This window comes from Euphorbia lathyris, chromosome 10 (assembly GCF_963576675.1).
Source record: "Euphorbia lathyris chromosome 10, ddEupLath1.1, whole genome shotgun sequence".
NCBI lineage: Eukaryota > Viridiplantae > Streptophyta > Magnoliopsida > Malpighiales > Euphorbiaceae > Euphorbia > Euphorbia lathyris.
Genome location: NC_088919.1, coordinates 25,691,571 through 25,710,459, shown reverse-complemented (window position 1 = coordinate 25,710,459; position 18,889 = coordinate 25,691,571). Strand labels below are relative to the sequence as shown.

At 32.0% G+C, this 18,889-nt stretch overlaps 3 protein-coding genes across 3 annotated transcripts; 2 read left to right on the top strand and 1 right to left on the bottom strand.

The window, feature by feature from the left end:
* Window positions 1-2,169: 2,169 nt before the first annotated feature.
* On the top strand, window positions 2,170-3,436 carry LOC136209310 (probable transmembrane ascorbate ferrireductase 3). Its single transcript, XM_066000749.1, has 3 exons — window positions 2,170-2,402; window positions 2,494-2,542; window positions 2,605-3,436. The coding sequence occupies exons 1-3, from the start codon at window positions 2,241-2,243 to the stop codon at window positions 3,060-3,062; spliced, it is 669 nt and encodes a 222-aa protein (XP_065856821.1). The 5' UTR covers window positions 2,170-2,240; the 3' UTR covers window positions 3,063-3,436.
* A 3,411-nt stretch (window positions 3,437-6,847) lies between these two features.
* LOC136208056 (probable ascorbate-specific transmembrane electron transporter 1) lies at window positions 6,848-7,653 on the top strand. Its single transcript, XM_065998894.1, has 3 exons — window positions 6,848-7,003; window positions 7,069-7,117; window positions 7,208-7,653. Exons 1-3 carry the CDS (start codon window positions 6,848-6,850, stop codon window positions 7,651-7,653), a joined length of 651 nt encoding a protein of 216 aa, XP_065854966.1.
* Window positions 7,654-10,400: 2,747 nt separating this feature from the next.
* On the bottom strand, window positions 10,401-13,789 carry LOC136208610 (protein OBERON 3). The gene is made up of 2 exons (XM_065999669.1): window positions 11,736-13,789; window positions 10,401-11,130 (listed from the first exon to the last, which is right to left on the bottom strand). The coding sequence occupies exons 1-2, from the start codon at window positions 13,492-13,494 to the stop codon at window positions 10,547-10,549; spliced, it is 2,343 nt and encodes a 780-aa protein (XP_065855741.1). The 5' UTR covers window positions 13,495-13,789; the 3' UTR covers window positions 10,401-10,546.
* Window positions 13,790-18,889: the final 5,100 nt, after the last annotated feature.

Genomic DNA, 18,889 nt, shown 5'->3' with positions numbered 1-18,889 from the left:
ATTGACTACGTACATTTATTAATTTTATGGGTGGTATTACTTTAATTTAATACAATTATATTAAATTAAATAATATATTGACTAGTAATATACATAATACATACAAAATAATAACAATATGAATAATTTTATTGACCACGTACATTTATTAATTTTATGGGTGGTATTACTTTAATTTTATACAATTATATTAAATTAAATAATATACTAACTAGTAATATACATAATACATACAAAATAATAACAATATGAATAATTTTATTAACTACCTATATTTATTAATTTTATGGATAATTTTATTATTAGTTATCTAGTTATATACTACTTGAATGAAGAACAAATTCTATTATACAAATAATATATACAAAATAATAGCACTAATACTATCTAATTACATAAAAAAATTAATACTATCTAACTTTACAAAATACTGATTTAATCTAACAACATAACTAAATATAAATTAACTGTAAATAGACATACTTGTTTTTAGAGCAACACAGAAAATATTTAAACTGCAAAAACAATAACACAAGTACATAAATTAAATCAATAACAACATTTTATACAAAATCAAATAAATTAAAATACATACCTTTAATATTTTTACGAAAATAATTCTTCAAGATGGTGGAACGAAAAGTAGAGAATTTAATTGTGTATAAGATAATGGAATAAGAAGAAGAATGAAGAGGGAAGAGTTTTTTGAAGAAAAGAGGGAAGAGTTTTTTTGAAGAATAGGGAAGAGTTAAGTTTGAAGAGTGTAAAGTAGAAATTGAAGAGTAAGAAAGAATGAGAGTGAAAATGAAGTGTATATATAAATTGAATTTGAAAAGTGTGTTTTTTTTTTTTTGTAATTTCCGGAATTGAAGGGGCAAAACATAATTTTGCCCCTTCACGGACTCTGCTTCCCCAAAGGAGGAAGCAGAGTTGGCGTGCGAATCTCACTAAAGTGAGATTCGCACGCTCCACTGAAACCGATGAATGATTCACCGGTTTCAAGACTGCCATGTCTGCTTTTGGCAGACATGGCAGTGAACCCGGTAAATCATTTACCGGGTTTTCTACAATTTCTCAAACCGATGAATGGATCACCGGTTTCCATTAACCCGGGTTAAATTTTTTAGTATTACAGTGTGTAATAAGTTTAACCCGGGTCTATTGTTGATAATAATGCCAAAATAAGCATTATTTTAAGGAAAGATCCGAAAATATGTTACATATCAATCCAGTATAATTGGAACTTTACTAGTGGAGTTTTTTTACTAATGACAATGACACGATGCTTTTCTTTTGATTTGATAACACTAATTTTTTTTTGATGGAATTTGATAACACTATCTTGGTTATGAAAAAAATATGATTTCAGAAACGTATTAAATTCAAATTGACTATATAGTTTTATTTATTTAAAAAAAGGCTACTATTATGATGGTTTAATTTCTCAATTTGGTTCTCCAACAACAATCTCGGTCTGCTTTTCTTCTCTTTTCATTTTTTTTTCCTTTGTCAATCTTCCTCTTTTGTGATGTATTTTAAATATTCTTTTCCTCCCACCGAATTAGGTTTATTGTATTTTTCTTTTTGATTTTATATGTTTTTTTATGGGATCTTCCATTTAAATTGCATTGCTTTTTATTATTATGTTATTTATACATTTTTTAATTTAGAAAGAGTGGAAACTGTTTATTTCGTCTGTAGATCTATAGATCTATATGGTTGCAACAAAAAATGACTCAAATCCGAATGTTCGGAAGAGTTTAAATGCTGAAGATTTGATTGGAGTTGATTTCCTATAGATGTGGATTTCGATGAAGTATATATTTTATTTGTTTTATGGTTATTTTTTTGCTTGTTGTAGTGGTTATCTTTTCTTTTGTGGATATTGTAAAGTTTTTTTCCTTACTTAATTCTTGCTGTACTTGTTTTTTTACCAAAAAAATCTCAATTTGGTATGAGTGAATAGACACCATTTTTATCTGGTAGTTAGGGTAGCTATTTAGATAAAAGATAGAATGGGTGGAAATGTAGAAATAGTTGTTTAAAAAGGATTTTAGAAGTAACAAGTTAGAAACATAAAAGGAAATTATCCATCTGGTGGAAGATGCTTTGGTAAAGAAGAAAGTTATAAAATATTTATACCAAAACCAAGAAGCAAGCAAATTATCGAATTCTGTTGCTTTGGTACTATATATATATAAAGTAATAATTAGAGTTAACAAGAACATAAAAGATAAAAGATGGATGTTGCAGTAACTTACCGATACAAGCGATCTGCCTCTCGATTAACAGTAGCAGCTCACATCTTCGGCGTATTGGCTTTTATTCTGATGCTTGTTTGGTTGTTGCATTATCGTGGTGGGATTGAGTATGACTCTCATAATGTTGATAGAGTGTTCAATGTAAGTTTTTTTATTTATTTATTTAATTTCATAATTGTATGATGCATATATAGTATAATATGATGCGAGTGTTGTATGCATGTATGTACAGGTTCATCCATTCATGATGTTCTGCGGATTCATCTTTCTTGTTGGTGAAGGTACGTATGATGTTATATAGTTGAAATTGAAATTGAAATAATGAAAATTGAAATGGATGCAGCAATGATGGTATACAAGGCAGTACCATCATCACACCAAGTGCAGAAAGTGATACATATGATACTTCACTTAGTTGGAATATGCTGTGGAATAGTTGGGATAGCAGCTGTATTCAGGTTCCATGATATGATAAATGCAGAAGATATGTACAGCCTACATTCATGGATTGGAATATCCACAATATGCTTATTTGGTATGCAGTGGATATTTGGATTGTTGTCATTTATAGTAACATCAGATCCAGAAACAAGAAGGAAAATGATACCATGGCATATATGTGGAGGAAGGGGACTCTTATACATGGCTATATCTGCAGCATTAACAGGGTTAATGGAGAAAGCAACCTTCATGCAGATGAAGCATACTCGTGAAAATCATTTGATGAATTTCACTGGATTATTCATTCTTCTATTTGGCATTTTCGTTGATCTATCTGTTACTCTTGCCCGTTATGTTTAATTTGCAATTTCGATTCTTTCTTTGTAATAATTGCCTGCTTTTCCTATATAGTCTCTTTCGACTTCTCTCTTCCTATAATAATTGAATTAATACTAACATAACAAGTTTATTTCCAAACGTAACACTATTGAGTTCCTATTCAATCTAATTTTAACAATTTTTTTTAATGGATACATTAAATTTCTTATCAATTATTTTTAACCCAATCCAACAGCTGATGATGGTTGCAGTAATTAAAGATGGTTGTTTAACCCTTTGGTCAAGTATTCAATCCGTGGAGCTGTACACTTGGAGAGACTTAATCATATGGGGATCGGAATTGCGAGAGCAATACCTCCCGCAATTTTTGTAACAAATAAAAGTTTGAAGTTCAATGCGGTAAAGTTATTTTATAGGTTGATATGATATCACATGTTGTTAGGAACAAGATGTCTAATATAAAAATTTCTCGTAAGTAATTTGTTAAAATAAAAATATGCTCAGTTCCACACGTGTTAAAATGAGTTTGCATCACACACAATTGAATCGTTCAATATGAATTTAATGTTGTTAAATAATAATTGATGAATGACTTAATATATCCATTTAAATGATTAGGTTATACTAAAAAAATTTATTATGTGATTAATTTATCAATTTAAAAATAAAAAAATTAATCGGTAAAAACGGAATTAATCAAGGATTATATACAGGGACGAATCCAGAATTTGTACGTAGTAGGAGCAAACTATATATGCCGTGTAAAAAAATCATATAAAAAATCAATAGAACATAAATAGACAATTTCAATTACATTATATCAAAATAAGTCAATGAATATTTTTCTATTTTAAGGAGTCAATAGACCACTTTAAGCAAGTTTAGGAGAAGTCAATAGATCATTTTAATAAAATTTAGGAGACTGAGTATTAAGTCAATTAATATCATTCTACTTTAGTAACGTATAAATTGAATTGTTATTAATTTCTAAATTGCTCAATTGTTAAGTTGGAATTGCTAAATATATATAAAAAAAAAGCCACAATATAAATTACTAAACAAAAAGTAGTGCAAAAAAAATATAAATTGCTCAATCAACATATAACACCAAACACCAAACAAACAAAGTACATTAAAATATAAAGGCAAAAAGCATAATTAAGCTCCTGAACTTTGATTGTTTTAAGGATTAAGTCTCTAATCATTTATTTTTCCACGTTGAGCCATTGATCATTGATTCTACTATGGATTATGCCCTTATTTAATTTTTTCGTCGAGTTTGGACTGCATACATTGTTAGGGCGATTCGGCGTGTTGACATGGACAAATAAAAATAAAAATTCATTGACTAGGAGAGATAAAAATGAAAAAAACTAAGAGACTCAATGTGAAAAAATAATTGATCAGAACTTGATTCTTAAAACAGATAAAATTCAGGAACTTAATTATGCTTTTGCCAAATATAAAAAGAGCAAAATCTAAAAAGCAACTAAATAACAATTTCAGCAAAATATAAAAAGGAACCAAAATAGTCATATTTTTTGAAATAGTAGTTAAAGGCAAAATATCAAAAAGAACCAATTAAGTTGATAAGTAAAGAAAGTATTAAGTTAGGAATTCATAATAACTTAATAAACAATTAAGTTAAGAATTAAAGAAAGTATTGGACAATAAAAGAAAAAGAAAAAAAAAAACAGGAATTCATGAAAAGAAAATGAATGAGAGAGGGGGAGTTGAGGGTAATAATAAGAATTCAATTTCAGGAGAGATCTTGTCTGGGGATTTAGACTTCGAATCAAATATTTGGGGAGTTTACAGATTTACTCGGACAAAATGAATGAGAGAGGGAGAGTTGAGGGTATAATTATAATTTTCCTTTTATTCCTTCTAAAGCAAACGGCGTGGTTCCATGTTAAAAAGAAATAAACAAATTTACAATTATACCCTCACATATCATCTTCTTCCTCTCGATATAATTTTCAAGTTCCAGCAGCTTTCTTCCTTCTGCAATAATGGGGTAAAGCTCAAATCTTCAATTTTTTTTACAGAGGTATTATTTATTTATAGATCTCAGTAGGGACAAGTGCCCCCATTGCCTCCACTGTAGATCCGTCCCTGATAATATATGCATTTCTCCTATATAAAATTTAGAAATAAACATGACATACATGGTGGCTAAAGCATAAAAAAAAGGATTTATATAAATCACAAAAAATATATATTTTTATTCCAAAAATATGTTTACTTTACAGGTTGATTATAAAATTAATAGAAATAACACCCGTTGAAATCAATTGTCTTGTAGCATTTTCTATTGAATTTTGCTAACTAAGAATTTTGTAGTGCCTGCATCCTCTGGTTTTTACTTATGGTCCACAAATTCCTGCAATTCCTTTACCGTTTTATTGACTTGATAAACACTATATAGTGCATTAGTCAGCTTGTTTGAAGACCAAGTTAGAATTAGAAAATATAATCTGTTCAAGAAACAAAAAACGAACAAATAATAAACAAATACAAATTTTGTTTTGTCGTAATGCCTTAAATCAGTATAACACACTACGACAGGAAGCAATGAACGAAGTTGCCCCCGGCCCGACGGTATATCTTGTTTCCTATTTCGATTAGTATTGTGTTTCGGTTTTCTGTTTGGATTCGGAATCGTTGGGACATCATGGGTTCCAAGTCGGATTAGGTTAGATTGAGTAATATATATACTACATTATGTAAACCTAATTTGTAATCTGATTTTTCCGTCTCCTAATAAATACTATTCTCCTTCTGTCCGTGGACTAGCCAACACAATGTTGGTGAACCACGTAAATTTGTGTTTCAATTGTTTGTTTATTTATCTTTCGTTAATTCCGCACAACATGTTTATATTTATAATTTAGTGCAATTTGTCCTAATATAATTTTTTTGTTCAAAACTCTGAAAGTATATTATGTTCGTCAATGTAATTTCTTTTACGCCTCTTTAGAAAATAATATAAAATTTATCTTAAGATTGTTAGCATTATTAATCTAAAAAGACAATGAAATAGGAATAGAAAAGAACTGAAAATATAATGAATTTGAAAGTACAAGAAATCAAACGAAATTATAAAGTTTCCTTAAACTTTTTGACGAACGAATGTCGGACGGAGTAGTCTTAAGTCTGATAATATCAGTTTTTTTTAAGAGAGATTTAGTTGTAATTGAATATCGTTTCTTAGTATACAACAAAAAGATAAGTGAAATCAAACCATGTGTAGAAATTATCATCGGAATAGAAACACACGTTAACAGAGGGACAAAAGGAGAATTGCAATCATTTTTTTGCCTTAATTGAACATTTAAAGAAAGTAGCAAAAACTCTTATGAAAAAAAAAAAAAAAGACACAATTTGTATCTAAAATGTCTCATATGTATTCGTATATCTATTATTTAAACAAAAGAAAAATATGTTGTATACTTTTACTAGTATCTTCCCTTAAAGATAGTTGAAATATGGGCTGGACTTAATTGATTTTGGCTTAAACCCAACTCTTTTGGGTTCCCATTATTGATACTTTATTTGGTAATGCTTCCTGCGTTGCTCTATAATAAACCAATATTGAGTTGGTATAAGTAAAAGCAAATGTTGGGTATATTTAGTCTACACAGCAGTTTTGGGTGCCGGCTTGCCGCTTAGGGTGAACAGGTTGATGCCATCTTTGTTGCATTGCATTGTTTCATTCCATTGTTTACATCATCACTTAGTTCCCACTTATATACACAAACTACTTTGTTATTTCCAACATTAACTCATTCATACACTCACTCCCAATGGCTAAAAGTGGGAGTTATCAAATGTCTGCAGGGGCAGTTAGTATGATTACACATTTAGTAGCTGTTTCAATCATAACCCTTGTGCTTGTTTGGCTCCTTCATTTTGAAGATGGCTTTGCTTTCAAATCTCTCAACAAACTCAAGATTTTGAATGTATTTACTCATTACTACCTACCTATATATATATATATATGCTGATGTTGTGTTGTGTGATTCAGGTGCATACATTTCTAATGGTAGTTGGATTCATAGTTATGGCAGGGGAAGGTACGTAATAACTTTATTATTATTATTATTATTATTTTGTAATGGAGTATTATTTATTTTAGTCTGAAATTAATTAATATATGAGTGCAGGTGTTATGGCTTACAAGACAGTTCCAGGAAAAAGAAGGGTGCAGAAAGCAATTCACTTGACATTACATACAATAGCAGTAGTGGGTGGAGTTTTGGGGGTTTATACAGCTTTTAAGTTTAAGCATGAAATTGGATCAAAAGATATGATTACCTTACACTCCTGGCTCGGAATATCTGCTATCTCCCTCTTTGCTCTACAGTGGCTGTTAGGTGTATTCTCGTTCGTGTATCCAAGAGCTGAAATGTCAAGAAGAGGATCATACTTGCCATGGCATGTCTTTGGTGGAATCTTCATATTCATGCTTGCTATTTCCGCAGCACTAACTGGTCTCATTCAAAGGTTCAGCAGCTTAAATCAACAAGGACTTATTATCAATTTCACTGGAATTCTCCTTGTTCTATTTGCAGTTGGAGTTTCCCTCACTGCTGTCCTTCCTCGACGATAATTAACTTTCATTTCCTATATAAACCAATGTTATTTCTACCCATTTTCTGTATTCGGAATGCATCAACTCCTATCATTCATCCGTACTATTTTACTAATATTCTTTTCGTTTAATTGTAATATTCAATCTTCAAAATCAACATCATCAATTTCATGCTTTACTCATGTCATGTTTCTCAACAAAAACAACCAACAGTACTTTAGAATTGTTATTGGCGGAGCCATGAATCGACACCTGGGGGGGCTAATTTTAGTCCGACTATTCAGAGTAATTTTTCGAAGTCCAGCCCGTTATTACTGGGCAAATTTTTTTAAGCTTCCAACACACTGTTTGAACCCATGACCTCTCACTTTGAAACAAGGCTCTTAAACCAACTCAGCTACTTTAAACTATTGAAATAATTCTACATGTATTAAATATATACCAATTTTAGGGGGCTAGACGGGACAAAATTAACGATTCTCATGGGCGGAGCCGGTGGCCGGGGGCTTCGGCCCCGTGCTCTGGGCTAGCTCCGCCCCTGGACAGGGATTTCCCATACTCATCAGGATCTGCTCTGATGAAGACCAGAAATCCCCCAAAAAAACATTTCACATGATAATATGATTATGAACAAGTTTTTTTATCACCGGATTTGCAACAAGATTTGGCATGAGCAAGAACAAGATTTGGCATTTTATATAAATATAAAAACAACAATAGGATTATAAAAAGTGCTAAGTTAAAATAGTAAAACTAAATCTATATCTATATATAAAAAGCTAAGTTTAAAAAGTTATTTTTCATTTTTATAAAAAAAAAAAAAAACAGTTATTTCTCATCATAACACATCATCAAGTGATAATGCGTAAAACTAAAAAAAACATTCATATAATAAAATAAATATTTTTACATTTAACTTAATCATACCAACACTAATTCACGAATCCCATCAGAATTCCGAAATTAAACGTATTTGGACGATAGTAATACAAAATTAGTGACTTCATATACAAAAAGATAAAAGAAAAACACAAACCCAAAAAGTAAAAAATGTGAGTCAAAATTACAAGAAGAAACGAAAAAAACCATAGGGAAAATGTGTTTATGTGTGTCTCTTTGCTCTGTTAACGAATTTTATGATTATGGTCTTTTTAAATTATTAACCATGTTGAAAATACTAAGGAATTGAAAACCAATGTTTTTGTTATTAACCATGTGTAAAATAGTAAAAGATTCAATTATAATCAGGTTGAAAAGATTGCTATTTCTAAAAAGCATATTTTGCTAAATTTATAAAAATAATTTTAAATTAGTTATATAATTAATATATATTATTTGGGTCTGTGGTGGGGGTGCCAGCATAGCTGGGATGTCCGCCGCTTACCCTTCCTTACTAACCAATCTTTAATCAAAAAATATATATTATTTCTTTATTTATTACGTCACAGTTTGAGCCATTAGATTGAACTAAATGGTTCATGATGACTCAACCATAAATTTGATTTGATATCTTAATTGCATCCATCCCCTTGTTCTTGGCATTTCATATGTAACGAGTAATTTTAGGGTATTTTTGGAGTAATATTCCCAATCAATTAATTCATGACATGTGTATATATTTTTTTCCTTCTACTAATCATGTCCATGTAGTGGTATTTAAAACGATTTTGATTGGTCCGGATTATTACTTCTGGAGTACTGTAAAATTTCTCATATGTAATATATTTATTTTATTGTAAAAAATAAATAAAGTAACAATATAATTTATTTATTTATTTATTTTGAATGTTTTAAATGTTTAATGTAGTTATTAGATATTATAAGAAATGGGGTTGGTTACCTTTTAAGTCATATGAATTATAAAAATTATGATTATCACAAAACTTAATTCTAAATATGTTATTATATTTTATATATCATAAAATGAATATACTTTTATTTTTCTAATCTATAAATTTTAAACCCTAATTCATAAATTCTAATACTAAAAAATATATTTTAGGACTCTATTTAATAAATCTCAAGTTTTAAAATATATTAAAAAATAATGATTTTTTTGAATGGGTATAGTTATAAATAATTTTTGAAAACCTCTCTGTAAATTTCTCAAAGAATGGGTGGTGTAAGCCGGAAAAGAAAAGAAAAGAAAAGAAAAAAGGTGTAAGTGGACATGTATAGCCCAAAGAATCCAACTTATATTACAGCCGTTTCAATTAATGCTCCATAGAATAGAATCATACCGACTTGCATCAAACCCATTCAATACAACTATGCTGTCGCACAAGATCATCTAACCATTTTCATTTTTTTTATATATCTTATTTTAATATGATATCAACGCATAAATAATTCACTACTCACCTCAATAATTGAGTGTCTTTTTTTTTATTGCAGTATAATAGATTAAAGATTAATATTTAAGTTTATCTCTTAAAAATATTCCTAATGCTCCATCCACTCGTTAATATATTCATGGTTAAAAGAAAATTAATAATAAGATAATGTATTTAACTTATGTTTTTTTTGTAACTAGGTGATTAATTAATTACATAGAAAACAGACTTTTTTCCATTCTTTAAGTCCCGGAAAAGGCAAGGGTGAACAACTACTTTAGGAAAAAGTGTTCCATCCCGGCCAAACCATGCATGCAGATTCATGAGCTAACTAAACATTTTATACAAATTAAATAAGCTATCGGGATACTTTGAAAGTTCAGAAGACCAATCAAGGTTTTTTTTTTATAGACAAATTCAGGAGGCAAATGATGTAGTAAGCCAAACTGAATTAAATCTATGAATTGAAAAAAATAAGCATGGCTCTTACATTAGCAGAAACAAGCTTTAGTCAGAAAAATGGCAAATTAATTACACACAGAGTAAGCATCTTTGTGAACAAAAAAGAAAGATTAAAGTTACACAATTTGCTGCTGCTTTGTGGCCTCCATTCTCTCCAACAAACCAGCAATCTCAGCTTGCATTCTTAGTTTCATGTTGAAGTAATCACAATGTGAGTTCTCCAAAACCTTAAGTTCCTCCAATTTTTTTCTCCGCCTTTCTTCTGTCTCTTGCAAACATAGTTTTGCCAGTTTTCCTGTATATTCTTCTTCCACCTTCTCTGACTTGGCCCGAATCATCCTTCTGTAACCTTCTGCCTCTCTCCGTGCTTCATCTGCCTTGCTCTGAAACATTCTTGCCTCAGCCTCTTTGATCCTCACAATACTTTCTAAGCTGTCAAGTCCATCTTTCTTTGACAACTTTCCAAACTCAAACTCATCTTCCATCTTCAACCCCCCAAGAAGGGCAGCTTTTAGGTCATTTCGCTGGACTACTGAGTCATGTCGTCCACTAGAAGAGCTCATATTGTAGATTGAATATTTTGGAGGAAGAGAAGTGGCCGGCGGTACGGGTGCCACATCCTTTCTAAGACTAGTTTCAGTTGGCATCAGTTCTTTAGCAGATACAGTAGAAGCAGGAATGTCTGGAATACTCTCTGGATCTAAAAGAGAAAAAATACAAAAGAATCAATATGATGCATTGCCAAAAAAAAAGTTCATATAAAGTACTGTAAATCTGGTTTTAATATTGATTCCATAGCACATCAAGTACTGTAAATCTGGTTTTAATATTGATTCTACTATACATTTTTTTTAGTTGCAATTGGAGCAATGCAACCAGCACAAAAGTATGAATTCCCTTCCAGCTGAAGGATACCCTAAAGTTACCTCCTAGGCCATGTAAATACATCAATTCTACCTCAGAAGATACACCAAAAACAGACATGTTCAATATTCAATCCTGAAAGGTCAGCTTCATAAAAAAAAAGGGCGGCCCGGTCGCATTACGCGTCCCCGCTGAGCGAGGGTCCGGGGAGGGGTCCCACCACAAGGGTGTATTGGGGGCAAGCCTTCCCTTGCCAATTTAATTGGCAAGAGGCCGCTCCTAAGACTCGAACCCGTGACCTCTGGTCACACGGCAACAACGTTTTACCGTTGCGCCAAGGTCAGCTTCATAACGAAAATAAATTTGGTTCCTATAGGGAAATCCACTATAATACAATAAATTATGAAGCAGAAGGAAAATGCAGTAAGTTAGGATACTTACAGTCGAAGAAGTGAATAATGAAGTTACAAGCATCTGAAGGAGATATGGTTTTGGATTCAAGCTTGGAAAGCAAGTCCTGAGACTTAAGAAGCAATTGGTTGCCTTTATAATCCCCACTTCCTTTGAAAATCTTCCTAACACAGTCAAGTTCCCTAATAAGTGTTTGTAGACCCCAATCCTTTGCACAGTAAACAAACACATCTTTAACAAATCCAAACATTTCAGATGCATGATTACACCCAATGCAATGAAATTGCATCTCTGAAGTTCCTTTAGGGCCCTTCAAGCTAGGACCTGATCTAATTAGATTTTTCTGAATCCCACAAGCAGCATGACACCAATGTGAACATACATCACAACCAACCCAACTGCATGTGTTATTGGCACAGTCAAATTTCATACACACTGGACACATACATGAACTGCAAAAACCCTTATTTCCTGAGCAAAACTTGCAGTCACAATCATCAACTGGTAATATGCTCTTGCAATTCACATTCCTACACCTCATATACAAGAATATTTCAATCAATTCATTTGCACCAACTTTCACTTTCCCAGATATATAACTACTCACCCCCATTTTGGCTGCAACAAAGATCTCTAACAGATCCTTTTGGCACTTGGATAGACCCTCCTTAGTCAGATCAGATCTTCTTGATAAACAATTTTGAAGGCTTACTAAATCTTCTCTCTTCTCAGGCATTGCAATTACATTCTTTAGATGCTCCTTAATGGATTCTAATGTTTCTTCTGACAGCTCCTGAATTATCTGAGAAACAATAGGAATTGACTCAGAGAAAATCTCCCTGAGAATTCTCTCCGGCCTAGACACCTTTCTTGCTCTTCCTCCTGCTGCATCTAAACCCTCCAAACCTCTCAAATTGTCTGAATCACCTGATTGAGCATCCAAACGCGGCCTAGCAGGCAATTCGGATGGAAAAAATGAAATATTGTCAGAACTAGTAGTCATATAAACACTATTATTACATGATTCTTTATTGGTTACACGGTGACTCTGCATCATAGAATATCCATTGTTGTTCAAAGCAACAAGGCCATCTCCAATTGGCCTGAATCTGCTGTGAACAGATCCGTTAGTACCTTCTCCTCCACACCAAATTTGATCATCTCTTCCTACAGAATAATCGTAATTGTCAGTTGAATTACGGGTGAGAGAGCAGGAGGGATTGTGAGAAAATTGGTGAGAATAAGAGTATGAAAGCGAAGCAGCAGTGAAATCATTAGAACAAGTAGTTTGTGTGTTGTTGGTTGAAGGTGCTGCGGCTAAAGACTGTATGCTCCGAGTAGGGTTTGGTTTAATTAGAGAATCGGCATTTTGTAAGGCGTTTGATGCTGTTAGGGAGAGAGATACATCGGGTAAAGCAAGAGAGAGATTCAAAGTTTCTAACTTGGGTTTCTTCTCTCTAGAGCAATTTTCCCTTTGAATATCATCATCTTCTTGGACTTCCCTTTTAGAAGAAGAATTGGATTTGAGATTCATGAAATCTCTCTCGACCCATTTGTCATCGGGATTTGAATTCTCAGAAAGTAAGACTTGTTTCCCCTTTTGAGCAAAAACGAATTTGGGATTTTCGCAAAGGTAGCTGAGAGTGAGTTCTTGAGGTTTAGAAGCAAAACCATCGAGACCCATCTTTGAGTCCCTAAGAAAATCAATCCCTTTTTGGGGGTTATCTTGATTCTGAGAGCTCTCTGCGTCACCGTTGGAGAGACGTTGATGATCTTTCTCTCCAAACATGGCAAAGTCAAAGAAACAGAGAAAGGAGAGAGAGAGACTCAGAAATGGGAAAGGAAGAGGAGAAGAAGAAACACAAGTTGAAGGGGGTAAAAGAGGAAATGAGAAGGAAGGAATCTGAGGGTGTGGAATTTTCAACAACGGCTGGAATTTCAAAGCGTTTAGATGACTGACAAAAACGGCGACACCTTTATTCTAGTAATAAATTAGAAAATGAGATTACAGTAATAACCTTAATCCTAAATGGTAATGGCAGAGAAGAGATCTGTGAAACTCCGCACACAGTTTTGTTTACATAGTAGTATTGTCTTTCTCTTTCTCTCCGCCTGTCTGAATAAATTAAATTATGTCCGGTGGGTGGACTCAGTCTTCGCTTTCTATACATTCAATAAAAAACACAAAAAAACACTTTTAACCCTGTAGTTATTTAAAAAGAAATTAACTCCTGCGCCACTTTAAAAAAAAAAATCTATCAACTCTTGAATTTACTTAAATAAGTGTAAATTACAAAACCCACTCATTTCACATATCGAGACTCATATCACTCTCTCCTATTCAACTAGATCTTTCAAATTATACTTTTCTAAAGCCTATTCCATCGAAGGGGTATAATTAAAATAAAATAATATAAGATGAAATAAGCTATATATATATTTGAAAGCAATATAAGGTAAGTAATGATTTAGTAATATAATTATATATAAAATTATTTTTATATCCTTTTATTTGTATAAATAAAATAAAGGACAAATGTAATTTTGGATTCCTTTCCAATTTTGAGTGTAATAAAAACTACTCAAAATTCATTCTCATTTACCCTTATTTACTATGTTTTTCCATTACATCCAGGGGCGGAGCCAGCTCGGGGTTCGGCGGGCCGTCCCCCCGGCCACCGGCTCCACCCTTGAGTATCCGTGCTTTCGCCCTTTGTAGTCCCCCCCTAATATTAGTTTTTATAGACATTATGTAGTATTATAATAAAGCTTTGAAGTAGATGAGATGGTTAAGATGCTTACTCTTATTTATGTGGTCCAAAGTTCAACTTCCACCAATCTCATTTTTCTTTTACTTTAGGAATTTTTTATTTATTTATAGAATTATTTTACCATTAAATGGAATCTTTATTTTTATAACACTTTTCAACTTATTTTTATTGTCTTTTATATTATAAAAAAAATTAGTTTCTTATTTTTTTAAGATTTAAATAATTTAATTTCTAAATTGAATTTTAATTTGTGAAAAATAAAAGCTAAAATAAAAAAAATTAAAATGTTTTCTCAAAAAAATTGTAAAAACGTTATAATTTTTTAGAAACTAGCATTAGACTAATAGAAAATTAAATAGGTTTACTCTTTTCACATTGGACACTTTTAATTTTTAGCCAACACACTAAAACGATAATACTTTAACGTGTTGGAGGCTAAAAAAATTTTGCCCAGCCCTGACGGTCTAGACTTTCAAAATTATCCCCTAACCCCACGACTAAAATTATCCCCCCAAGTCTAAATTTCTGGCTCCGCCACTGATTACACCTTAAAATAAATAAGTTTATCTAATTACACTTACGCTCTGTTCTTTGTCGTTGAAAAAACTGAACTGAACTGAATGCTACTAAATACTTAACTTAACTTAACTGAATGCTACTGAACTTAACTGAATGTTACCGAACTTAACCTAACTTAACAATAATGATGATATTAGACTTTAAAATAATTTTAATGATAATATTGGACATTAATAAGCTTATAATAATAATAATATCAATAATAAATAAATATATTATTAAAGATAAAACTAAATTGAATATCAAATAAAAGCTCGGCTCCATAAAAGCCTATGAAATTAAATAAAAATGAGTCTAATTTAAATTAAAAATACAAATTACATACAAATACAAATTTACAACAATTTAAAGCCTATGAAATTAAATACAAATTTTCATATGAATACAAACTCTTAACTTTTTATTACAATTAAGGGTTAAGGTGCAAAAAGTACCTCTAAAGTACCCCTAACGTTTTGGGTAAATTTAAGAAATAATTTATCAAACTGTCTTCTCGATCATGAATCTTGTCATCTACACATCACACGTGCATCATTTTATCAAGTAACAAATCACAAACATATGTTGGCTACCAACATTAGGGGTAAAATTGCATTATTTTAGACATTAGGGATAAAATTGCTCCTGATCCAAAATGTTAGGGGTATTTTTTGCACCTTAACTCTACAATTAATTATAAAGCCTATCCCATGAATCTAGTTTTGTCTATTAATAATTGAAGGGAAAAAAGTTACAATTCTTAATTTTCAAATATGAATGCATACTTTAATTTTTTTTATTATTATTAAACAATGTATACTTTAATAAACTATCATTTCTTGACTTTTATCTAATTTATAGATAATGATAAATTATAGATAAATAATAATAATAATAATAATGATAATAAATTATATATAATAATTATAATTATAATAAATAATGATAAATTATTGAATATTGAAACTGAATGCTGAAATTGGATGCTGAAACTGAATGTTGAAACTGAACTGAACTGAACTGATTGTTACTGAAATTAAGTAATAAAGAACATGGTATTACCCTCACTTACTTTCAAATACCATTATCCAAACAATCTATAAAATATCGTTAGTATATATTATGACTTGATCAATTTTTTTGCACTCAACTTCATATCATTTGCAATTCAATTTCAATTTTATATATCAATTCAAGATCCATAAATTCATTTGTGATATACAACTTCTTGTAAACACCACTTCATATTGCACTCCGGTGACTTGAGATCACAAAGAACGCCAGAAAAGGGAGCCTGAACCCTCTCTGGTGCTAAAGTCAGAAGATATTATAAATAATATCAAGCTAACTAATAACAAGGAATAAAGTAATGAAACAGTTGAAGTAAGATACATGTGTCGTAAATGTCCATGCTATTTATAAGTAAAAATAGAGTGTACATGGACACATGTCAGCACCTGATTAGTCTTCGGACCCTATCTTTCCATGTTGTAAGATATATGAATTGGAGAAGCGTGCTTTTGGAATCCAGTATGCTCATTGGTCCACATGTTTCCTTAAGCAGCTCCCGAAGGGAAATCTTCGGACATGAAGTGGCCGAAGCCATGACTTCGGCCAATAAGAACGCAACTATGGGCTTTGGTGGAATTGGGCCCATATGATGACTTCAGATCATGGTTGGGGCCTGACTGCCAAAAGTCCAAATAACTTGGTACCTTATCAGATGTTCCCCCATACTTCTATAATGAAATTCTTTAGGCTTTCATCTATCAGAACGTTAAGTGACATGTATGACACCAATGGCGTCACCTAAAATCATTAATTAGTCGCCTTCTTCTCTGAGATGAATGCCAAATTTACCAATATCATAAATGACCTCAAAATACTAGGAAAAGTCTTTTCTAAAGAGGAGCAGGTCAAGAAGATCCTCAGAAGCCTTCCAAAAGGTTGGCAGGCCAAGAGACGACCATTGAGGAAGCTCAGAACCGAACGACGTACTAATATGATAAGTTGATTGGTTCTCTTCTAACACATGAAATCTCAATGAAGAATTTTGAGACTAAAAAGAAGTCAGAAGACAAGAAACAAAAACCAATAGTGCTGAAGGCTGGCTCTTCAGAAGAGAGCACTACTGATGATGAAGAGATGGCAATGTTCACCCGCAAGATGAAGAGAATGTTCAGAAAGACGATCAATATAAGAAGTCATTCAAACGGTCTGAAAAACCTAAAAGAGAGCCAAGTGATAGTAAGTTCAGAAAGGAACCTTCCAAGCCTATCACTTGTTTTGAATGTCATCAGCCGGGGCACATCAAGTCAAACTCCTCAACTCTGAAAAAGGAGAAGAAGTATCGCAAGAAGGCCATGGTAGCTACGTGGAGTGACAACGATGAATCCTCGTCCTCCAAACATGAAGCTGTTGAAACAACCAACATATGCTCCATGGTTGTGGAGATAAAAGAGCCAAGAGCTGCTGAAGAAATTGAAGTTTCCAATGCCTCTGATGATGACGATCAGAATGTTGAGGTAATTTCCCTTCATGTCTTCGGAAATGAAATGATAAATGCCTCATGTGATGTCTATGAACTTGTAAAGAAGTGCAATAAAAGGATAAGGGCACTAGGTAGAAGATGTGATGAAATTGAGGAAGTGAAACTCGAAGACATCCGACATCTTCTTCAAACAATACTAGGTAAGATGAAAATCTCAAAATCATGCGTAAGTTTGTTACTGAAGTCCAAAAGGAATCTAATGCCTTCAAAAGGACATCATATCAATTCAGAGTCACTTGACTCCGAAGCAATATAGCCACTATTGAGCGATTTCCGTAAGTGCACGGCTTTCGCTTGTAGTAATAAAAGATATCGAACCCACAGGGAACACTTATTTTTATAAAAACTTATTTAATTCAGATTAAATTGACTTTCTCTAGGTTTAATTAGAAAATCATTTTTGTTTGGTTTGAATGGAATAAATGGTTGTGATTCAGAATCCAATTCTGCCAACAGTTTGGATTACAATTACAGGAACTACGTTTAAAAATAAGTAGAATTCAAGACTTGCACGCACTAAGAAAGAAAGCAACTTATAACTTTGATTAGATTATGAGTGTGTAATAATTTATCATTTAATGCAATTACTTGGCTTCGAACTGCAGACAATCTTTCTACGATCGGAACAGATTGCTACCTTTATCAAATCGGTGTTCTATGTTTGATAAGCCAACCTATCGATCATACCAACCATAAATCCTAATTCTTTTAAGTGTTCAACAAAGTTTCCATTGAAATATATTTTGTGTAAAAAGGTTTTTATTGAAAACCCGGTTTATTACTTCAAAGAATATCGCTAGATTAGACTCGAAAATAACAACAGTAGAAAATATATTGTATTGAAAAGATAATTTATTAATGAATTGTGAATCGTCACAAGTTAACAGAGAAGAAGAAGCTTGGATAACATTTTAACTAATTTGAGTTTCGGGTTGTCAATCCTTTCCTCAAACTTCATAGGCTTGTCAGACCTTGGGGCGCTTCAGCCGCTGGTTCTTCTCGCTGAATCCTCGAAATAGAGATTACGATCGATCTTCTACAAAGTGTAAACTCGTCTTCGAACAATTCTCGAACTTAAACTATAAAACCTGTGTTTGTAATTAAACTAATTGAACAACTTGTGTACAACAAGTTTGCTTTTACAGAATTGAAAACTAAAATCTAACTATCTAACTCTCTTCTAAATTAGAGAATTATCAACAAAATATCCAACCCTGGATTCTGAAATGTGTACTCTATTTATAATTGCTGAAGAGTCTTGTTTGAAGTGTCGTGTCCGTTGGGGAAGAGTCGTTTCTATCCGG